The 25,547-nt window shown below is 34.6% G+C and overlaps 1 protein-coding gene across 1 annotated transcript; it reads left to right on the forward strand.

Moving 5' to 3' along the window:
- The first annotated feature begins 1,483 nt into the window (after window positions 1–1,483).
- LOC109150181 (myosin-binding protein 7-like) lies at window positions 1,484–5,307 on the forward strand. Its single transcript, XM_019298087.1, has 4 exons — window positions 1,484–1,705; window positions 1,819–3,409; window positions 4,285–4,331; window positions 4,874–5,307. The coding sequence occupies exons 2-4, from the start codon at window positions 2,003–2,005 to the stop codon at window positions 4,974–4,976; spliced, it is 1,557 nt and encodes a 518-aa protein (XP_019153632.1). The 5' UTR covers window positions 1,484–1,705; window positions 1,819–2,002; the 3' UTR covers window positions 4,977–5,307.
- Window positions 5,308–25,547: the final 20,240 nt, after the last annotated feature.

Raw genomic sequence — 25,547 nt, forward strand, 5'->3', positions numbered from 1 at the left:
GTTCAAACTCCAGTTGAGGCGACGACTTTTTATACATTAAAATATTGAGAAAGTATGTATTAACAAATACTATTGTAACAGAGTCAATAGTACTAAAAAAAAAAAAAAAAATTCCATATGCATTATTGCCAATAAATATATTATACAATATTACTTTGACATTAATATGTAATACTTAATACAACTCCCTTTTAACTAACTCAATATAAATAATATTCTTGAATTATGTCCATATTTTTTTGTGTGCATGTGATATTTTACTTTAATCTTTTAATGTAAAAAATATCGTTACACTGTTAAATACGGAGTACATTATTTACCAAAATAATATACTTCTAGATAATTTTCTTTACTAAAAATACATATAGATAAAATATACTCACTCGGTGTCATTTTGTTTGTCTGGTTCAGTTAACGAGGCTTGACTGAAGTTATTTTTAATTTAATTTTTCACAATATTAAGTTTAGTATTAGTAAATAAATTTATATATATTTAAACAAAAAAAATCAAAATTAAAAATAACTAAAAAAAATAAGTCGTGAAGAAAGAATTGGCTTGACCAATGAATAGTAAATAGGACGGACGAAATAATAATTAAATCTTCTTAATATAAATATAAAATTAAGTTAATAATTAAATTTTAATATACAATTATGTGATTTGTGCTATTTATTTATATTATTTTAATATAATCATAATTTTAACATTAAGAATATTAATGTTCACCAATATTTTTTTGCATATAAATATTATAATATATATACGTACGAAAAAGTAAGTATAAATTATAATATTTTAGAATAGGCAAAAATTAGTGTGAGACTAGATCTCAATCCGTGAAACAGATCGAATCTTTGATTAATGAGGTCAAAGATTTAACCAATTAATTCAAGAATTGGTCTATTAATCAAAGATTCGATCTGCCGCACAAATTAAGACACGTGAAACGATATCACATAAGTGTTATCTTTTAGAATATTACCTATTTTTAGACAGTATAATTTTACAATATGAGTAACATTTGTGTAAGATCGTTTCACGGATCTCAACCCGTGAGACAGGTCAAATTTTTGATTAATGAGTTAAACCTTTAAGCTCATTAATCAAAGATTCGATTCGTCTCACAAATTAAGACTCGTGAGCAATCTCACACAAATTTTTGCCTTAAATTATTTGTATTTTATGTTTCCTTACTCCGGAGTCCGATTGTGGACGCCACGACGCCAAATCTATTTCCGTTGTTTTATTCTCAGTCAAATTCCCATTCTACCCCTCATCCAGAACCGGTAACACTCGCTCCTAACTACCTCGAGTCCACGACCACCGTAGAGATATACAAATTTGATTGGGGGAAGAAGTTTTACAAAATTGACACTGGTAAACGTTTATTCATTTACATTTAAAACAAATGTACATTACACCTGAACGGATTGTTCATCAAATCTGGTCCGCGATATATATATATTTATTTATATTCGATTTCTCTCTCTAAAAATACGAAAACTAGAATGCAACACGAACACGAAGCATCGCAAACTCTGTCTCTTTCTCTCTCTAGGGTTTGACAAAAATCCGTCCGGCTTCTGTGGTGCCTGCCAGCTCCCATATTATTCTTCTTCTTCAACCTTTTTCCTCAAATTTCCAGTTTCCGGAGAGATAGTTTCTCTCCGGGGAACTTTTCTCCTGCAGTTTCTCCGTTTCCAGGTACGCTTCTCTCGATATATGTCATGTATTGTTCGAAAATCTGTGTACATGTGTACGCATTATCATTTCGGGGTTGATTGGACGGGAATTGATGGTTTATTGGTGTTTTGCAGGGGTTTTATTGCGTATGTTGTGATTGAGGATTGGGGATAATACGTAGATTTGTTTGAATATTATTTGAGTACAGGATTTTAATGGGTTAAATAATTACCTTTTTGTGTTTTATTTTTTAAAATCTTTCTGGGGCATTAATTGTGGATTTAAGGTTAGAGGGTTTGATTGGTTGCGTATCAGTGTATGGATTCTGAGAATATGTCCCCGTCGACTAGCCTGGAAAAATGCTGCGACTGCGAGTGCAGCTTTTCCCCTATGAACAGGCAGTTTTCAGGGGAAAGGCTTCGTTCTGTGAAGCGAAAGTACGATGAGTGCGATGATGCCACACTTAAGGTTATCTTACCTCAGACGGCCCGGATTGAGGTACAAGATGAATGTTCTGCACTTCGCGAAATGGTCAGCAATCAGCAGCAGACCATTCAGGGTTTAAGTATTGAGTTGGATGAGGAGAGGAATGCAGCCTCTTCGGCGGCCAATGAGGCTATGTCAATGATCTTGAGGCTGCAAAGAGAGAAGGCGGAGGTTCAGATGGAATTTAGACAATTTAAGAGATTTACGGAGGAGAAAGTGGCTTATGACCAGCAGGAGCTAGCTTCTTTGGAGAACCTATTGTATACGAGGGACCAAGTAATTCAGTCATTGGAATGTCAGGTGAGAATGTATAAACACAGAATAATGAGTTATGGGTTCACCGAGGCTGAGGTTGAGGCTGAAGCAAGGGGTGGTCATTTGAGTTGGAATGATGGTGCAGCTGAGGTTTCCGATGATTACCCCCTAATAAAATGCTTCGATGAGAAGCTAGTTAACTATGGCCTCAATAATGAGGGTTATGAGGCTGTGGATGTTGAGGAACATGTGTTTGGGGAGACCCCTCGGTCACAACATCAATGTCAAGATCTGGAGTGTAGGATCGTCCAGTTGGATAAGAGTCCCGAGATCAGTCATCCTGATGGGGAGTTTAACGAGAACAATGTGCTTGATAAGGTCGCAATTGATCAATCTCCAAGGAGGCCTAGGCATTTGAGGAAAATCTCAACTAATAGTTCTGGTACTTACATTGCAACAAATAAAGATATGGATGATGAATTTGTGGCTCAATCTCCAATGTTTGGTGGAAATTCAAGGAAGATAGGTGTTTCAGAGGCACATGGGTGTGGTGTTTCAGAGGCACACGGGTGTTCAAACTTGAGGAAGGTGAATACTTCAACTGAAGTTGAAGATGACAATGACACGGGTGACAGAGTTTACACAATTGATTCCATTCATCAAGGGGCAGGATATAATGGTGTAACTAATCCCAAAACACCTGTCAAAATAGGTGATTATTATACCACAACTCCAAGGTATTCATTGAACTATACAGATATGGAAGATTCTGATATGGAGAAGCTGTATGCGAGGATTCAAGCACTTGAGGCTGATAAGGAGTCAATGAGGCAGACAATTATGTCAATGCGGACTGAGAAAGCACAGCTGGAATTGCTGAAGGAGATCGCCCAACACTTGTACAAAGACATGTCACCAGCAAGGAGTGCACCTGTGAGGAAGACCTCTACCAATGGGAGATTTTCATTCTTCTCATTATTCAAGGTATTATAATAACAAAGTTAATGATACATAACAAATATACCACCCAGTATTTGCATTAAATTTGTGTCACATAAATTACATAACCTTCCAATATAATATGTGCCTTATCTTCTTGTTTTCTAATTCAGTAATTCTAACTAGCCCCAATTCCTTTTTGTAACAGTCAGAAATGATAGAAAATAGAGGAAAAACATAACCATTTCCATTTTGAAGATCTTTCTACATCGTTATGCAAAATAGTGAATTACTTGGTTTTGAAAATTCACTTATTCCGATCCATTTCAAGTTTTCAACATTACCTTTTAACAATTGAGAGTTGAAACTGCCAAAAAATTTGTCTTTGTCCCTCAAAATAACTGCCTAAATTAGTGTGCTATTTAATTATCTGCTACTATAGAGTATTACCACTCTAACTACTTTTTAATAGAATTTATCTTGGAAATTTTAATCATAAAGCAGTCCCCTGTTGAATTTCTCTACTTTATCCAGCTGGCCTTTAATTGTATGATTTAATGTCCAAAATTGATCTCAAGCCCAGAATGTACAGAGTAAGTGGTATGATTTCTCAGAGACCTGGAATTTACACTTCTGTGCATACTATTGCAAGAAATGTGATTTTTGTCAAGCATAAAATTTCTCTTATTAATGGGAAAGAACATAGTTTTTGGGCTTAAGTTTAGGAGGACGATAGCATATATTGCTTTATTATTTCATAGGGTTTTGTGATAAGAACATACAGTACAAGGCTTTTGCAGGCTTATGTGTGAATTTGGGCTTCATTTATCTTTTATTAGTATTATCATATGTATTAGTTAATGGCTCATGGTATGATCTAATCTTCCATCGTAGCTCATATTTTAATTTGTTTTGTCCAGTGGATCATACCCTTTGCCTTCTGGAGGAAGAGAACGCGTCGATGCAAGTGAGTAGATCCTTCTCAACTTCATTTCTTAATTTTTGAGTTGTTTCTTTACTCTGCACTTAACAAACCTCATTATTCTTGTTAATTATATTACCTTTGTCAACCCAATGGGGTACCTCAAGTGGCAAATGAGCTCTCTTTGTGGGGGAGAATTATGGGATAACCTGGGTTTGATTCCCACAAGTGATGATTCTGTCCTTGGGCCTGCTCCCGTGCCTCCTGGAGCGAACGGGGATTAGTCGGGTGGACTTGGATCGTTAAACGAACAGAGAAAGACCCGGACCACCTCGTGGTTTACACCAAAATATTACCTTTGTCAACATATGAACCATTGCCTCTTTATCTGTTTTAATTCATACCTCGCAATATGCTCATAGGGATCCTTGTTTGGGTTTAGATGGGGGTCACCGGGTCATAAACTTGATACTATTGTTTTTGGCGTTTCATTCTAATATTGGTTTAGTCTCTCCTAAAACTTATTCTCTCCATTTGACATGTCCCAAATCTGTGGCCCGAACTTACATACTTGGCACTGTCTTTAGGTATGCGTTTGGAATATCAGGCAACAATCCAGGCTTGCTATTGCTTTTAGACAAGGGACCTCGTGTAGGGCAATGGAGATGCCTTACAAGCACACAGGTCTGACGCCAGTTTCTATATCAATGTCTGAGACTTGTAATCATGAGTGTGTGTGTGTATGTAGAGTGGATTTTAGTGAAGGCATGGTGGTTGTAGGTATTACATTCTTTTATTCGGGATTCCACGCTCTGGAAATTTAGGGTCGTTTTTTTTGCTTGCTTTTAGCCAGGCTTGAGTTCTGATAGTTTCATTTACTGTACATGGAAAGATTTGTTAGTGATTCAAGTGTGATATAAGTGGCATTGTTAGCAGTATTGTACAATGTACATAACAATTTGTTTTAGTTGGTGATATGCTGAGCTTATGATATGATTATGTCGTGAAGTTGAACTTTAAATATAATGCAGTTTAAAGCAAGGATGCTGTTCATTGTAGGGCAGCATGTCTCATAGCAATTGTTATACCATGGACCATGGTACCATGGTTCATATTGCATGGTGAACCTTGATACAAAAATTCTGTACTTTCAGTTAACACATTTTGTACCTACAGTTAAAAGTTTATGTACATGTAAATATGTAACTTGATAATTGCTGACAGCTACGTGTACAGAAACTATCAACTGCCGGTATAGAATATGTCAATTATAGAGACAGAATTTGACTTGATAATTGCTGACACATAATATGATAGCTATATGTACAGAAACTAACTATCAAGTGTATGTATAGAATGTGTCAACTATAAATACAGAATCTGAATGTTATTTTTAAACTAGGGTTTACAATGCAAGGTAGACCTTGGTCCATGGTATAATTTGCCGTCTCGTAGAGCTCTATATCCCTTCATTTTAATAGGGTAATTCTATTTGCACCACCCTAAATGCTATTTACACCACTCTTCGATAGGTGTGCTAGCTTTATAGGTGGTGTAAATAGAAAATTATACTATTTACACCACCTTCATTAAAGTTAATCAAACTGAAATATATAAAAGCGTAGCACGCAGTGATATTGAAACTGACGTTGTAACACAAACGATCTGTAACGCAGTTCGGGTAAACAACCCTAATCTGCGAGGCACTTCTAAATTTGAGAACTTGCCTAAATCCACTAAAAGCTCAATATTTAAAGTACACTGTTTGGAACCTGAGATTACACAATAGAATGATCTTTCCTACCAAACTATTGAAACCTAAACACATGTACTACTTTCTAGGGGAATTTAGTATCCTATTCTCAAAGACTCTCGTACCTCACAAGATTAGTGTTGAATGCTTGATCTCTGTGATAAAGGAAAACCCCTATTTATAGTAGCTACTTCTAACAGATTTGTGAATAATAATGCTATTCCTAATCAAACTAGAACTAGAAGATCTTTAATAACAATTCCTCTTAGAACTAGTATTCTTCAATATCTATTTCTTTTAGGACAGTATTCCTTCATAGAACTGGAATCCTTTTTGCACATAACTTTGACAAGGTCTTTGAGTCAACAATCTCCCCCTTTGTCAAATTTTTGGCAAAATCCTTGATTCCATAAAAAGCTTGGCATTTGACTCATTTTCCCTTTAACTGATTCCATGTATCACTGTTATTGGTGAGTGCTATCTTTGAGTATGATTTGTTTTTTAAAAAATCCCAATTAAATCAGCCTATCACTGCTAATTTCTCCTCTGATTTATTCTTCCTCTGTTATTACCGCCAACGCCTCTGATTTCATCACTTTCCTCAATCGCGACATCCCGAAAGGAAATTGCCCATCGGATGAGCGCGACGCCAAAGTTGAGACAATCTGTCGAGAATTCTTTTAATCGGAGATGTATTCTGGCCATGCAAACATGAATCCACTGAGATTCCATCAATCGGTCTCTTCTGCCTTACGATCGCATCTAGATTTCCTGACCGGAATTTCGAACATACTAACTCTGCGCCATCATTAATTTCTGGAAATAGCACAAAATCCGGTGAAAGCTCTTCAAATGATCTCTAAATATCTGATCGGATCTTCATGGGATAACCTAGACGAAACTGGAATTTCTCCAATTACCGGTGACATAATCATCGTCGGAAAACGCTCCGTCGCCATCGCTAGGCCACCCTCGCCCTCCAGGGCTGTCTCACACAAATAGGTTGGAGGTGGTTCGCGTTCGTCTTGAATATTTTGGTAGGGTTCCTGTGAAATCAGAACAGGGCTCATAATGATCGTTGCAGAGCTATCATCCTTTTTTTCATCTGGTTCTGTTTCTGTTTTGTGATTCTGCATAACAGTAGTCAGAGGTGTTGGAACAGTTGTTTCAACAATTCTGGGACTTTCGTCATCATTAGTGGTTATTCTTGAAATTGTGTCATTAATAACCACATTCATGGATTCCATTGTACTGTCTACATTGAAAGTGTTACTGTTTGATGAATAACCTGAATAGTCTAGGAATATTTCTTGGTCCCCTTTAATGTCATGAGAATTTATGTGTCCCATATGTTGGTGCCGTGATTGTTTTTCCTTGTTGGTTGTCTGTAAACCAGATAGGTCACCATACCATGTATAGCATTTGTTTGCGGACCTTTTTCCCATCATGACACACTTGTGATGCTGATTAAACACAATGCAATTGTCTTTAGAGAATTCTACTTTGAGTTCATCTTCACAAAGCTGACTTATGTTGATTAGATTTGTTTTTAGACTTTGTACTAGGAGGACTTTTGACAACCTAGGCAGCCCATGGACATTCAAGATGCCGCTTGCAATGATCTAGCCTTTTCCTCCATCTCCAAAGGTAATATGTCCTTCATTCTTATACTGAATGTTTTCCAGATTTTCTGAATTTCCAGTCATATGCCTTGAACACCCGCTGTCAAAATACCATATGTTTTGTTCTTTGCTAGTTTTTGAGGTGTAGGCAACATTCTGATCTTTTCAAACCCAGATTTTCTTGCTTTGTACTGACCAATCTCTGTTGATTCGTCTGTAATACAGATCATTTTTTCTTTTGAAGCAGTATGCTTTTATGTGCCCCAGTCTGTGACAGTAATAGCATCTGATCCTCCTTCAGTGTTGGAAGTGATGTTGCGACACTTCAGGAATTTCAGAAGAATGCCTTTCATTGGATGCTGGATTTAGAGATCTAGGCATCTCAGTTAGTGCCTTGATCTCTTGTAACAGTTTGGTCTCTCTGCCTTTCGACTCCATTAATTCATTTTGAGTATCTTTAAGGCGTTTTTCATTACTCTCTTTTTCATCTTTTAGAAACTGATTTTCATGTATGAGTTCAAGATTTACTTTGATGATTTGTTCCCATTTAGCATGCGGCTGTGTATATGAATCTAGTAGTTCTTGTATATCATTTTCGTTTCCATTGTCATTCTCATGATTTGTGGTGAATGCTACGAAATTAGTGTTGTTGTCTTCTTCACTGCCCGAGTCATCGCTTAGTGTTGTCACATATGTTTTGTTCTTCCTTTTAAAGTATGTTGGACATTCTGACTGGATGTGTCCAAACCCTTTGCACTCGTAGCACTGAATTCCTTCAATTTTTGGATTCTCCCTTCTCGTTTTGATTGGGACGCAATTCCTTTGCCAGTAGGAGAAGTTTGTACCAATTAGGGCTGGGGTTCTGGTGTTTGACAGTCAGTCTTTCTTTGGGAAACTCCATTAGGATCCTGCTAATAACTTAAAGCAGTTTGACTCTGATACCAATTGAAATATATAAAAGCGCAGCACACAGTGATGTTGAAACAAACGTTGTAACACAAACGATCTGTAACGTAGTTCGGGCAAACAACCCTAATCTGCGAGACACTTCTCAATTTGAGAACTTTCCTAAATCCACTAAAAGCTCAATATTTAAGTACACTGTTTGAAACCTGAGATTACACAATAGAATGATCTTTCCTACCAAACTATTGAGACCTAAACACATGTACTACTTTCTAGGGGAATTTAGTATCCTATTCTCAAAGACTCTCGTACCTCACAAGATTAATGTTGAATGCTTGATCTCTGTGATAAAGGACAACCCCTATTTATAGTAGCTACTTCTAACAGATTTGTGAATAATAATGCTATTCCTAATCAAACTAGAACTAGAAGATCTTTAATAACAATTCCTCTTAGAACTAGTATTCTTCAATATCTATTCCTTTTAGGACAGTATTCCTTCATAGAACTGGAATCCTTTTTACATATAACTTTGACAAGGTCTTTGAGTCAACACAAACATTATGTTTTTATTTAAAATATATTTATTATTTAATTTAATTTTATTTCAAATTGTGATGGTATAATAATTTTGTCTATAATATTATTTAATTATTTGTGTAGTATCCAAAGTTTAATAAATTTTAATGATAAAATTAATTTTATTTTTTATTATTCTAATATTCTTTATAACTCAAATTTTTTATGCATTATTTTACCTTATTACAAAAATATAATAAAAAGTAAATTAATTTTGAATTGCTAAAAACGGTAAAAACACATTAACATCACAATAACATATAAAAATAAAATTTCATTCCATTTCAATCTAATATAACATTCTCATGAGTACAATTAGAGCGTACATGCTCATTATAACTATTGATCTGATTCACATATGGAGTAATCCATGCATATGCACAATCATATTTAAAATAAGCATATTGTGGAGCAATAGTAGGCATTGGGTACCCTCCTGTGGATTTTATATTAACACTAGTTTTTTACGCGCATTGCGTGATTGAGATAATGCCCAATATTTTTCTTAAATAAGTATTTTAAAGTATAACAAGACAAGTTTATATTGTAATTGTTTATGCATAAATAATTGAATGTTGAATTTGCGTATTTAAATTGGTAATTCTAAGTTTACAAATGCAAGATGATATAGTCAAGATTGATTATAATTATCAATAAAATAATTGTATGGGCATGGTTGAAACCAAATAGGCAAATACGGAATATAAGGGAGAGCAAATAAAAATTAAAGCATAAAATATTAAATATATACTAATATTGTTTGAGGAGATTCTGACAGTAGGAGCGTTATGCTGTGTGCAAGGTGGTCACGATTCCATATCCATAATTTATATACTGTAGATTCATAATTTCTATATTGTAGATCCATAATTTCTATACCGTAGATTCATAATTTTTATACAGTAATTCATAATTTCTATACTGCAGATTCATAATATTTGTACTGTAGATTCATAATTTTTATACTGTAAATTTAATAATTTCTAAACTGTATAGTTATCAATTATGAACATATAGTTCTCTGATTTGTGAAAACATAGAGTTCAACAATTGAAATTTAAAGTATAAATTTTATGAATCTACAGTATAGAAATTATGAATCTGCAGTATAGAAATTATGGATATGGAACCATGCCCACCTTGCAGGGTGGGCACGTGCTCACAACACAATTTGCCGGATTTATAGTTAGAGTTCTATTAAGACTTTAATATTAGAATTAAATTAATGTTGTAGTTATAATTCTATATTAGACTTTAATATTAGAATTAGACTACGGTGAATTAACGGTACTTAATGGAAAAGTTAACGGATCGAATAATCATATAATTAAGGATAAATTAGGAAATCTCAAGGAAAAATAAAAAATTGAACAATCTGAACTATTCATTTGATTTAATAATTTGATAGTCATTTTTTTTACCCAATGTTTATAATTAAATAAATATTTGAAAGTATATCAATATAAGATTATATATGAGAAGTTCAACATAAGTAATTTAATGTCTAATTTTATTTTTTTTGGAAAACATTTAATGTCTAAATTGTTTATTTAAATATGTAATTCATAGTATATGAATACAACGTAATATAGGGAATTCATTATAATTATTACTAAACTTTTTTAAATAGTAACCAAGTATTTTCGTTGCAAAGGGTTCTAATATATTTAATGAATGCCCGCATATATACAAGATCAATGAATGATTCAACAGTACCAGTCCTTTAGGTGTTTTGCTCAGTGTTCATTTAGTTCAACCATTATTGTTGAATAAATTATTATAGATAAAGAAGTTCCTAATTTAAGGAATTTAAATATAGCAAAAATTTAAAAATTTTAATTATAATGTAACCCAAAGATATTGGACGCTTGGTAAAATATGATGTAACCCAAAGATCAAAATGCTAAAGAAGTGTTTTGGTTATTCAACAGTTTGAAGCAATAATTTGTTCCAAATCACTGAAAATACAAACATTGCAATATACAATATTTCTCACTTAGCAATTTTTAGAATAATTTTCCCAAAACACATCTATATTTTTAAAAAAATTATTATTAAAATAATAATAATAATAATAATAATAATAATAATAATAATAATAATAATAATAATAATAATTATTATTATTATTATTATTATTATTATTATTATTATTATTATTATTATTATTATTATTATTATTATTATACCCTTAGGTCATTTTAAATGTTAATTTAAAAAACTAATTTTTTCAAATATCTTTTTACTAACCATTGATATAATTCGCTGGTCAAATCCGCTAACTGCTGATTGTCAAACAAGGACATTGTGAGATAGTTTCTCACTTCAATTTGTTGTGTGATTTAAATACTCTCTTTGTCAACAAATCCCTCAAGTTAATATGGTTGGCTTTATTATTTTAATTTTTTTTTTAAATTTTTTCATGGTATTAATAAAATACTTGGCAAATAAATATATAGCATTATTTTGTATTATAACTTTGATATTTAATTAAAAAATAGTGCAAAAAAAAGATAATAGACAATGTAGTGAATATAATCAATTGATGAATTTGAATGTAAATAAATTTTACATTGGAGAAAAATAAAGACAATATACTAATGAAATTATTTCTCTTAATTAATTTATTGATAATGAATAATTTTTTTAATAAAGACATTGTAGGGACAATGTAGCGAATATAACCAATTAATGAATTTGAATTTTGAATGTAAAGAATTTTTATATTGGAGAAAAATAAAGACAATATAAGTAATGAAATTATTTCTCTTATTTAATTTATTGATAATGAATAATTTTTTTTTGAAAAAAGGCATTTTAGACACATAATTCTAAATTAAAGAAATGCATATGTATTATTTTTTGTTGTAGCTACTGAATTATTATTTTAATTTAATAAGAGTAAAATATAGTACTAATTATGCCAACTTTGATTGGAATGGGGTTATTAATTTAATAAGAGTAAAATAGAGTACTAATTATGCCAACTTTGATTGGAATGGGGTTCGAACCCAAGACCTTTCTTATTGAAATCAATGAGCAAGTTAACGGTGAACTAACAGAAATTAACGGAAAAGATAATATTTAACGGAAAAGTTAACGGATAATCATATTCATTAAGGATAAATTAGGAAATCTCAATGAAAAATTAAAATCTGATCAATCTGAGCGATTCATTTGATTAAAAAATTTGACCGCCATTTTTTCTACCCATTATAGACCTAACTCTCTTGGGCTCTTATTAGTATAGTATATAGTAGATAATGATTATTATTAACGTAACCAAGGGCAATTGCTACATGCTCGTACCAAGGTGGTGGGCAAGATCGGAGCGATAAAAATGTCGTACTTCCAACCATATTCAAAACATGTAGTATCACATTGATTGATGATTTGGAGCCCTCCACACTGATCCACTATGAATCGAGCCGTGGTGCTGACTCCACGGTATATGACTTGGTGTGATTGTGTCCTATGTGGACTTGGAACTCGTTATGGTGTGAATCTGGCCTTCCATTGCTTAAGAGCAAGTATTTTGTGAATCCTTCATTGTGGGTCATACGTTGTACTTTATTGTTGAGCTTGTTGCTTGTGGTTCTATTGTCTTATTGAGTGTGTTGGTCTTTGTTCTTTGTTGTGAGTGATTGATGTGTCTATTGATGTTTCCCCTCTCTCGGCTTTGAAAATGATATATACTATATTCCCAGTCTCAAATGGTTTTGATTATATGTATGTATATTATGATACTTAACGCATGTTGGTGGGTTACTAGCATTATTCGCTGACCGGGTGTTATCCCTTATCTTTTACAGGTTGAGTAGCTTTGGAGAGCGCGTTAGTGGCCTGTAGATAGATTAGATATCTTCCTTTAATAGTTGTTGAGGCCTGTGAGCCTAAGTAGTTGATTTGTTAGACTGCTTTAGTTATAGTATCTGCATGTGCACCTATGTTTGATATAGGTGTGGCATAGCACCTCCGTGTTTAGACATTGCTTCCGTTGCTTAATGATTAATGTTTAGCTTTATGTCTCTTTTTTAAGTTTTTAAATTTTTTTTTAAAATCGGGGGTGTTACATTGGAGGCCCGTTTGGACTCCGTCCTTTTGGAAGAAAAGAGAAAGTAAATAAAGAAACGGACATTGCGATCCGATGTGAAGTAACGAGGTCGATAGTCCCGAGTTACTAGGTAGGATACTACTCGCCGGGCTTGGAATCCCGGTTAGGCGGTGTGCACACTGACAAGTACGATACCTGATTCCACAGAGTTTGAGAAAAGAACCAAGAGTGTGGTTCTGTTGGAGAGATGAGTATTAGGCCGGCTAGATGCCGAGCCCAGATAGGTCCATTCACATTATGGTGAAGTTCCTACCTCGCCCACGAGTAAAAGTAAAGAGAGAAAGCGAGTCATTGCGACTCTAAAGAAAGCGAGTCAACGTGACTCTAGAGAAAGTAAAGAAAAGCGAGTCATTGTGACTCTAAGAAACCTTCATTTAACAAGTGTTCCTTGTTACCAAAGAAATAGTGTATTTGTATATCTATCTATACTTATACTTAAGCATCATATTCATTTTATTGCATGATTATAAGAGTTGCATGTAATACATGAAAATATGAGAAGAAGTATGATAGTATGAGATTGCTTAATGAGTTATATCATAGCATGATATTGCTTAATGAGTTATTTGATAGCATGAGATTGTTTAATGAGTTATATGATAGCATGAGATTGCTTAATGAGTTATATGATAGCATGAGATTGCTTAATGAGTTATTTGATAGAATGAGATTGCTTATTGAGTTATATGATAACATGAGATTGCTTATTAAGTTATTTGATAGCATGAGATTGCTTATTGAGTTATATGATAACATGAGATTGCTTATTAAGTTATTTGATAGCATGAGATTGCTTATTAAGTTATTTGATAGCATGAGATTGCGTATTGAGTTATATGATAGCATGAGATTGCTTATTGAGTTATGTGATAGTCTGAGATTGCTTATTGAGATATATGATGATATGAGATTGTTGTTAAGATATATGTCAGCATGAGATTGCTTGTTAAAGATTAAGTATATTATTAACCATTAGTTTGAGCATGATTAGTGTATAATGCCACGATAAGATATGTATGTGAAAGCATGAGATTGTTGATAAGCTAAATAATTGAGAAATTATGCCTATTCGATAATTAGGTTGCAAGCATATAGAAATCCTGTTGAGCATTTTTAAATGTTGCTTAAGTGATTGAGAATACTTGATCTAAGTGTGTGAAACAAATGTTTTCCAAAAGAATATACTGTAGTATTTTACAGGGTTGAGTGGCATTATACTTAGCTTCGTGCTATCAGGTGGGTCCAGTTCATGAGAGCGTTCGAGTTAGACTAGATTAGCTTAGTTTGCTAGTTGTAGTCTAAACTCTTATTTCATTTATGTTATTTTGAGATTTGGTTGTAGACTTATCTAGTTGTTTTGGTGGTGTTGGACACCGGGGTTTCATTCCCCAAGTCTGTTTTAAGTAGTAAACTTGTTGATGTTTAGATCCTTTCTATGCCTGTGCAATCACCGTGTTTGGTGATTGTGGCGGTGACACCTCTTATTGATGATTAGTAAGTTTATTATGTTTGATTATTATTCTTTTTCAAATTAAGCATGTTTATAAGGTTTTAGAAAAAATGGGGTGTTACACACCTGCCTCTCACTCCACAAACCATTAGCGCTGCTAGACCACAGTGCACATGTCCCTCTCACAATGTAGTCATGCACCCTTATCAACGCTGCCTAACACCACAGCGTTTCCCTGGTGCATGCACGTAAATCGATTCACTCTGAATCATTCTTCAACCGTCGCCCTTACCCGCGGCATATGCCGGGTCCACCCCACTCTTGGCACCTGTGCTGCCCACTCCTACAATACCCCTGTTTATGCACACTGAACAAGCTGTACTTGACTCAACTCAGACCCTAATATTGCTCCTATACCAAATTAACTTAAAACGAGCGACAAACTATCACAAACCACACACAAAGCTCAAGACTTATTAATACGATAAACAAAAGAACCTACTCCCTAATTATTCCTCGTCAGCAGCACAAACCTAACCACACATTATGCTTCTAATCAATTTCTCGAAGCATTCATCAACTAGACCTCCACGCCATTTTATTTTGTAGCCATGAGACCACCCAACTTCGTGGACCTCAAACCACCCACCTTCGTGGACCTCGCCTACCATCTCTCTCTCGGCTGTCTCTCTCTCGCTGGTTTCCGTCCATCTCTCTCGACCAGCAGCAGTTCCCCTGACGCGCAGCTCCCTCCGGCGACCTCTGTTCCTTCCTGGCGAGCACAACAGATCTTGGAAGCTTCTCTCCGGCAACATCTACTGCTTGTGTTTCTTGACGAAATGGGCTCACCAAAACGTTTTGTCAGAAAAGTCACTGGAAATGACCTCACGCGCCTCCACCACCACCCCAGACCTCTTGGGCTCACAGAGACGAGCCCGCCAATACCAGCCTCGACCAGAGAAGATGCCGGAACAGTGTGCACGCGCCGACGCGTGAGAACTCCGGTGGCTGCTCTGCTTCTCCCGACGGCGCCGCCTCCTCTTTCCAACCAAAGCCCACTACCCAGTCACCTCAATATCGCTATGATACCATGTTAAACAATGAACTCAACTTGTATATTTCTATATGTTCTGTGTATATGTACAAGGAGGTGTAGAGCTATTTATACAAGACAAGAGATAATCCTAGCCATAGATTTCAAACACCTAAACCTAAGGCTAAGAGAGATCCTCTTAACTAACACCCTATTTGTGACACCCCGTATTTTCCTAAAATAAATTATAGTCCCAATAATAAATATTTTAATAACAAAATATTTATATAGCTATTTAATTTAAAAACGGAGTAGCAGCGACCATGGTGGATGTTCGACGTCATTATGGTGGTTCCGTGCAGCGTTCAGTCAGCAAAAGGCGAGCTTTTTCCCTTCCCTTGAGCCCAGGCGACGTCTCAGAGATGCGGTGGCGGGTTTCGGAGTGTCGGTGACAGAGGAGGAGCAGCGGCGGTGTCATCTTGTGGCGGTGGAGGCAGTTCGGCGTTGCGGTGTCTCCCTCTCCCTTCTCCGACGAGCTTCCGGCCATTGCGTTGGCTTGGAGGCGTGGTGCCGGCGGGTGGTGGAGGCCCCTGTGGCTCTACCCGCGGGTTTGGCCTCATGCAGAACGAAGAAGAAGATGAGGTGAGCTGCTACCTTAGTTTATCTTGCTTGTTTAGTGTTAAGTGGGTTGTTGTTTAATTAAGTTAATAAGTGGTAGCTTAGCCTAGTGGTAAAGGATGCTTAATGTTAGATGGTTGGGTAAGGTTTGAACCCTATCTAGCTCATATTAGTTTAATTAATAGTTTTGCTATTAATCCTTGGTTAATTAGCTTATCTATTAGTGTTTAATGTTATAGGTAAATTACCAAAGAGATGTTTAGCTTAGTTAGTTAGTATATGTTTAAGCTTTGGGAGAGATCTAGGGTTTAAATCCTTTATTAGTTAGTAATGTTTTAATAGTTGTTAATTAGTGAAGGATCGGTTTGATTCACAGGTTCCTGGTAGCTTGGTTTTATGAGTTGAGCCTATGTTGCGTTAGTTTTGGTTGGATAAACAGATGAGGTAACCCATGCTCTACAAAATCTATCTTCATTACCTATATGATAATTTATTGGATTCTACATGTGATTTTGCTATGAAATGTGAGTGTTGATGCATTGTCTTGTGAAAATGCATATCTAGAGCTTGTTATTAGGGTTCATGTATGTCATTGCTTGGCTATTCCTTTGATTCAAGTCATTTTTTTGTATTTGGTGAGATTTTGGATGTTTTGGACTTGAATTTGAGCTTGGTTTTGAAAATCCCCGAAGGGATATTTTGGTATAGGGTTCGGTACCCGCGGGCGGAACGGCGGGCAATGGCCTACTCACTGCCCCACCCGCGGGGCACGAGTGGTGTGGGACGTTGGTTCCTGCGGGCGAACTACAGGTGGGGGTCCACCCGTGGCCCCACCCGCGGGGTACATATATGTTGATGGTTCGGGATTTGTTCCCCGTGATTCTTTTGGCTCGGTAATTGATGTTTTGACGTCCCGATGTTCTTTTGTTGGGCTTTTGAGTGTCTTCTTGATGTTTCGTATGTCTAGAACTATATGGTAGGATTCCATGTAGGTGTTGGTGTCTTGAATCGTGCTAAGTGTTCAACCTTGTGAGTCGTTGAACCATGATGAGTCTTGTGTGTTCTTCGGAACTATGTTTGGTTTACCCGTTTGATAAGCATGCTAGTTCGGTGTGTAAATGTTAGCGTGTGTGGTTTGTTCTTTCCTATTGTGGATGATGACTTGCGTTAATCATCGTTGTTGTCAGATTGTGATCCTTCTCTTGTTGAGTATGGTTTCATATCTTCGTTGTGATCCGTTGATTGATTCCTATGATGGTGTTGTGTGTGTGGCTGTACCTGGATTGCACGATTAATGGTATGGGACATTAGTCACCAAGGTACGACAGTGGTCCTCGTGGTGGCCATGACGTGATTATGGAGTTTGTGACCTGTGTGTCGGGTTCATGTATTTTTTGGGAGGCATGTGTTGCTAAAGTGTGTGATCGGTACCCTCGTGTACTATGAATTGGTGGAATTGTTGGTGGTCGTTGGCGAATGGGGAAGACGGTCCTCGGAGGGATAAGGTTGGACTTGGCTATACAGGGGTCCTGGAGGTAAAGGTTGGAACTAGCTATAAGGTTGGGGGTAGCCATAAGGTTGGAACCGGGCATAAGGAAGGAATATTGATTCGTGATGTGTGATGTCACGAAGGCATGTGTACCGTTGTGTGTTTCTCTATTCGTGATGAGTGATGTCACGAAGGCATGTATTGCCAATGGTTGTCTCTTATTCTCTTGTATTGAGTATGTTGGGTGATATTCTACTGAGTGATGGTAGAATATGCCTTGAGCCTTACTTGTGTTGTCGTTGTTGCTTCTTGTGTCTTGGGATGTGTTCCCTTATTCTTGTTGTGAGTGATATAGAGTCTTGTGGTTAACTTCTATCTTTGGCTTTGAACTTATATATACAGTATTCCGTTCCGAAAATGATTTTGTATATACTATCTATGTATAATACTTAACATGTATTGGTGGGTTACCAGCATTATTCGCTGACCGGGCGTCGTCCCATTTACTTATGTGCTTTTCAGTTCTCGAGTAGTGGTGAGCACGATATAGAGATGGCTAGTTTAGTCCCCTAGACTCTTTTAGTTTTATTTTGGGCCTGTGTGCCTCTTTTGATAGACTTCTTAGATTGATGTTGTTGATGTTGTTGCCTGTGCGTTCACTTAGTGTGGACGTGGCATAACACTCTCTGTTTTCTGGCTTTATATATATAGACTTCAGTTGTGCTTTGATTATGTTTTGTGGTTAGATATCTTGCATATTTAAGTTTAAAATGGCATGGAAATCGGGGGTGCTACACTATTCCTCCAACAATAGTACACATAATCTGCCTCATCTACTAAAGGATTTTTAGATGTGGGCACATATTGTGGTATAGGTTCAGCTTCTACTACTATTTTCCTTTTCCTCTTATCCCTATTTCTAGTCTACACATCCTCACTACCACTACTAATATGCTCATTGCCACTACTTATATGGTCACTGCCACTATAATAGTCACTCCCAACACCAGAATCAGCATCTACTTCACTCCCCCCTTCCTCACCTAGTAATTCATCTTCTTCTCCCACTTCCTCACCCAGTACTTCATATTCTGCCCCCAATCTCTCACCCACTATATCAACTTCTGCCCTTCCTTCCTCACCCATTAATCCAGCTTCATTCTCATCATCCTCAGGCTCAGGTAAACATAAACCAACCACCTTAGGCTCATCTACCCCATGCTCAACATATATCTCATACTTTTTATTTTAATGAGCAATCTGAGCTAAGTGTAGACTACTAGCATCATTATGTAAGAGTTTTAAAGCTGTAAAGGGTTCAGAGGTCAACTTATAGGTAAGTGAGACTATTTTCCCATATCTTTGGTATATACTTCATTAAGTGAGGATAACATATTAAGTCAGGGTCCACAACCACTACCTCTGTCTCACCATTCAAATATTTTAACCTAGGGGATTTGACGAAATTACCACCATGATGAAATATTAATTCCACACTTTCATTCATCTTGACAAAAAAATAAAAATAAAAAAAAATGCAAGCCACATTTAAACATAAAAGCAACAACATACTTTATCACTTTCTACACACTTTACTAACTGGAGTAGGACCACACTATATACAAACATATTCAATTTAAAGACAGTATAGCAGGACTCCACTACATCACAATCAATACAAAATTAAACCAAAAGTTAAAACAGTAAGACCACCCAGCATCATATTAAAAGCATATAGGACCACACAATATACAAACATATTCAAGTTAAAGATAGTATAACAGGACCCCACTACATTACAATCAATACAAAATTACATAGAATAGCTAAAGCAGTAGGATCACCCAGCATCTTATTCAAAGCATATATTCATAACTATATTAGAATATTGTTCTGCATACCTTACTCGTCCACTTTCCAGTATTGTTCCAGGCTTATTTCCAATTTTCTTTCCAGTCTTCTTGCACTCGGTTTTCCTTCGTTGGTAGTGAGGATTTGAGATTGTCGTCGCGTTTAGGGATTTAGGGTTTCGAATTACGAATAGAGATTAGTGATGGCCGATTTGGGTTTGAGATTATGAATTTTGCTTCGCGATTAGGGATTTGGGATTGAGATTAGGGTATGGGTTTCTTCACTCGTCGAATGAAATTGCAATTGGGATTGAAATTGGGATTGAAATTGAAAGTACAATTTTGCCTATAATAGATTAAACTGCAGAAATGGCTGCCACATCTACTCAAATTGCTGCCACATCTACAAAACAATACACGTCTCTACCAAATCACCTCCACATCACCAACTTATTACCTGTAACTTGAAGGCTACCTGTAAAAAAGGCTAGGCGGACAATTTTTTTTTGTTTGTGAATCGAATCATCACTTATGTGGGTGCGGCATGACAAATCGCAGTTGGTTCATGATGTTATTTGGCACTTGAGCCAAAAATTTTCTATCCAGTCATCCATGGCTTATAGATTGTGTGATACATATACATAACACACTCATATATATAGAGTCATATGAGTCCAGTTAGTATTCTCTACGCGCAAATTACCAATAGTTTCATCCCACAAATATCGATGTTGACTAAGAAATTTAATTACACAAAAAATTAGGTATTGGAATTAGAAATATTATTTTAATAAATTTAAATTAAATAATTATTTAAAATTTTTAAAATCAAAACATTTAAAAAAAAAAAAAAAACAACCCCTCGCCTTCTCTGGTGAGAATGCAGCCCAGTGGGTCACCTTCTCACTAGAGAAAGCGACCCAGGTAGAAGGCGACCCACTGGGCTGCCTTCTCACCGGAGAAGGGGAGAAGTTGTTTTTTATTTTTATTTTTATTATTATTTTTTTTAATGTTTTTAAGTTTTAAATTTTTAATAAAAAATGATTAATAGAATCTCATAAATTACATTTGACTAGGGTGGTGTAAATAGCCATATTTACACCTTTATTGTTTTTTCTTGAATGCTACTAGCTCTATTACATTGTAGTATCTGTTCATATACTTTCTCAACCTATTGAAACACAAAGAGCTAGCTCTATTACATTGTAGTATCTGTTCATATACTTTCTCAACCTATTGAAACACAAAGAGCTAATAACGCATCCATTAAGACTCAAACTCACAACCTTCCAAATGGAAGTCCAACCCTGGTACCATTGGACCACATAGCCATATTTACACCTTTATTGTTATTTACACAATCTATGAAATTGTTAAAATTTTTATCTTTTTACAATTCCAAGATTATTTACACCCACTTTTCACTAGAGGATGATACAAATAGCAACACCCTTTTAATAAATGGTAGATTACTTCATTTTTGTTTGAGAAGTGTTTGGTAACTGCTAATTGGTCCTAATATGTTAAAAATGAAAAAGTAAAAATTTGGGGTTTTGCAACAAATGAGTGGAATTTTTTGCTCTTTTTTATTTTTACAAATGCATAACTTTTATGGGGACTATTAAAGCAGATTAAAAGTCTAGCAACAACTCTAGGTATGTGTTAAGCGCACTGGCTGAGCGCGTAAATAAACTTTATTTTATTTTAATTTTTACTTTTTTTTTTTGTTAGAAACCTTTTTTTTTCCTTCTATTTTTCTTCTTCTCTTCCTTCTCTTCCCTATTTGTCATTACAAAAACTACTAAAAAACTTGTATTGTTGAGGTTGCTCTTAGAGTATTTTTTATTATTATATCAATTGATTGTATTTTATTTTTTAAAGTTCAATTTATGCTTTTTTTTAATTATAACATTAATAATAAAAGCAATGAGTAATAATAATCATTTTTAAAATTTACGTCTAAAATTTAAAAAATTAAGAGTGATTAAATGAATAAAATAATAGATTCATGTTTTATATGATTTTACATGTTACTAGTTAATAAATAGTAAACAATTAAATTACTAGACATTTTCTTTATAAATTGTTATTAATATTATTTGCTAGACAAAATAGCTAACACAATTTGTTAGTAGTTTAAAACAAGATTTTTTTTTTTTTTTTTTTTTTTTTTTTTTTTTTGGGCAAGAATGACGTTTGGCTTTGAGAAAATGGCAAATTATAAGTGGTTTTTTTTTTTTTTTTTTTTTTTTTTTGATATGAAGGGACTGAAAGTGAACTTCAAATGTCAATCTAAAGACAAAAATTGAATGCGTCAACAACTAAATGATTGAGTTTTACTATTCATAAATGGATGGTTTACAAATGTTATTATTTGAAGTGAAAGTGAAAATGTAGGTGGATGTGACTGTTTGGTGACATATGTCACGTACATATATAATTGAGGATTTGTGTGCCGTACACGTGGCGAAACATAGAACCGCGTAGCAAAACATGTATTTTTGTGGGGTGTGTTTCTACGTTGTCTTCCCACCTCAATTGTTCACTTCATAAGGATCAGCATCAGCATCAACCGCTGCTTCCTACTCTGATTATTACGCCTAACCACATTAATTACTGTTATTGCTCATTCCAACCGTCCATTCTTTTAACAGCGATTTGGTTTGAAGAAAGAAATTAGGAAGGAAATGAATTATAAATCAATCGAAAAGAATAAGATGAGATTAAAATAGAAATTCAAATTACATTGTTTCATATAGAGAAATAAAATTATTGAGAATAATGGTAAAATTAAAAAAGTGATATAATACTCCGTAATAATTATTAAGGGTAAAATAGTCATTTTCTTAGTATTTTTTTTTCAATGTTCCGAATTACAATTTCTATGAGAGGGTGGGGGGGGGGGGGGGGGAGGGGGGGTAAGAATTCTAATTCCACAAATAGAGGGAATTGCAATTCGGTAAAATTGCAATTTTCTCCAACTAAACACTGTAATTCGGGTAATCAAAGAATTATGTTGTAATTGAATTGCAACCACATCCAATCAAACAAGACATTATATCCCACTCTAAGGTTGAGAATTGTGTTTGTACTTAATATAATTTCATAAACGTAACAAATTGTTTGAGTTATTATTGACACCATAGTACTCGATTAGTTTGATAATATTATCGACCCTTGTCATTTGGTAATAGAACATCACCTCGAGCTCAAATTGACTATGATGAAAAGTGTTAAGAACCATGGAATAGTACTCTTCATAAGGTTAGAGTGGTCGATTCATTCTCATTTGGGCCACCTAATTAACTTACCTGTTAACTTTGACGATATGATGCATGGAATTTATTACAAGTGTCCTATGTTTGTGGATGCTGATAGCCCCATTTACAAGGAAAATCACCTTTGGATACACATCTTCATCATATTAAGTTTAATTTCTTGTAACAACTAGATGTCATGTCATGTTATAAATATAATTTAAATGTACTAAGAATAAGCTCGATACTTTGGTCAATTGAATACAGTTCTTAGGCTCACATTGAGTGACCTAGAACTCTTTGTCCATTCCATTATTATGTCATTAATACTCTCTAATTACAATCTTGTGGATAGCTAACAATTTATGTTGAGATCATAAGTGAATAAACACTAACATGTAACAAACTGTGAACTATACTTTTGTTACTCTATACTTAATATAATTATTTAACTATAGCATATTATATTAGATATTAGTGACATAAATATTAACCGTACTTGATATATCTCACTACACTTGCATATTTGTATTATATACTGCATAATATCAATCAACACTTTATAATTTTTCCTAAAATCGCATTTTTAATGGTAATTTAAGTAAGAGGTGTTAAACTAATTATTTCTTTTTCCAAAATATAGAAAATAAAATTACCAAAAATCCCTACACATACATTTGATATGATTGATTATTCATTATCTAATCCTATAGTTATAAAATTCCCCACAATTTCAAATGGTACATGTGGAAAGACAACCACATGGTTCATGGTTGGGCACTTGGGACAAGGCTCTTTAACCATTTGTGCTGCCCTCCAAGAAAGGGAACCCCAAACAAAAGAAGAGTCCTAACTTGTGTTACGTTGTCAAAGAGGAGATGATGAGTATGAAATTGTTTGTGTTTTCTTGTCCATTGGACTAATTTGTCTTAATTAATTACCTAAATTTAGCATAAACCACAATATACCATTTGATTCCACCTTTTAAATTTATTCCTTAACTTTTAATTTTGACAAATTTATTCTTTTATTTTAAAATTTGTTTAGCATTCAATTTAAAGTATTTGAAATGTCATAGTTTACTAGGCGTTTTGTCAAATTAGATCCTTCTTTGCCTATGAGAAAAGTTAGATTGGCTGTGAAATCATTTTAGAATAAAATAACAAATATGTTAAAATAAAAAATTATTAACAACATCTAAACGGGAGAATTGTACTTTTGGACATTTAGACCCTCTTAGGCAATCAATGGTTAGTAGTTAGCGGATTGCCCAGCTGCGCCATGAAATGTATTAGCAATTTATACAAAGGTGTTTGATAAAATTAGTTGTTTAAATTAGCGGTTAACATGTAAAATGACCTATAAGGATATACATATATTTCATAATAATAGTAACAACAACAATAAAAATAAATAAAATAAAAAAATAATGGGAGCAGATGTGCTACTCCCCTTTTGTTTTCCCAAATGTGAGAAAAGTGGGAATGGAGCCTCAAGGCTCCATATCTTTAATTGCTTTGCCCACCAGCGGATGGGCAGCATTGAGGAGTGGAGGCTCCTCAATTAAGGAGCCTTAGGCTCCTTTATAATATAACTTTTTTTTTTTTTAAATAATAATATTGAGGGGTGTTTTGAGAAAGAAAAGTTTTTTCTCAAAACGTTATCAACAACTGGTGTAAAATGTAGGGTTTGTAAAATTGGTAGTTTGGAGCACACCGTTGTTTCAAACCACCATATTACCAAACACTTGTTCTCACGTTTTGATATGGGTTAAAATACTAAAATGATGGATCTACCAAAATTTTAATGAATTATCTATTTACCAAACATGCCCTCAGTTACATGGTATTAGTTTGATTTATATATGTCTATTTGAGAGAACTTTTGAGGGGGTTAGAATGTTTCACCACCACAAAAGTCAAAAAATAATTGTTTGGTAAAATTACATTTAGAGTGTTCAAATGCTTCAAATATAGTGCCATAACCATCCACTATCAAATGATCCAAATATAACTCTATAACCGCACCCGTAATAAATTTTTCACAAGACCCAAAAGGGTCCCATGCAAGTGTTAGGGTTAAAATACCCATATATATATATATATATATATATATATATATATATATATATATATATATATATATATATATATATATATATAATATTCCATTTCAATGTGAGAGTATGAGACTAGTCTTTTAGTGGCATGTTTCAGGCTTCTTCCCCATTACTTAGAAAAATTGAGCAACAAATTTAGGTACAAGATATTATCATTACCACGTGGATAATTAGACACCCAAATCTGTAATCGCAACAGTTCAATTATAAGAGCGAAGCTCTACCAACTGAGTTATATCCCCTAAGCCAAGTGGAGCACGCATGATGTAGTCGGATAATGTTAACCTTTAACTAAACTCCAAAAAATATAATGTTTTCCGCAAATCATTTTGTAGAAAATATTTTTCAAACAAATAATGAAGAGGCAAGAAGCAATATCTAGGGGGCAGGGGTGTTTTTGTAATTTTAAGTTCCCCTCATTGGATTGCCACTCTAAACTCTAAAGTCTGAAAATGAAAATGAGAGGTGCAT

Source organism: Ipomoea nil, unplaced genomic scaffold, assembly GCF_001879475.1.
Source record: "Ipomoea nil cultivar Tokyo-kokei standard unplaced genomic scaffold, Asagao_1.1 scaffold2216, whole genome shotgun sequence".
Lineage (NCBI taxonomy): Eukaryota > Viridiplantae > Streptophyta > Magnoliopsida > Solanales > Convolvulaceae > Ipomoea > Ipomoea nil.

Coding starts and splice junctions, on each gene's coding strand:
- LOC109150181 (XM_019298087.1), top strand. CDS start 2,003: ATGGATTCTGAGAATATGTCCCCGTCGACTAGCCTGGAAAAATGCTGC. Junction 3,410..4,284: donor CATTCTTCTCATTATTCAAG/GTATTATAATAA, acceptor TGTTTTGTCCAG/TGGATCATACCCTTTGCCTT. Junction 4,332..4,873: donor AAGAGAACGCGTCGATGCAA/GTGAGTAGATCC, acceptor CACTGTCTTTAG/GTATGCGTTTGGAATATCAG.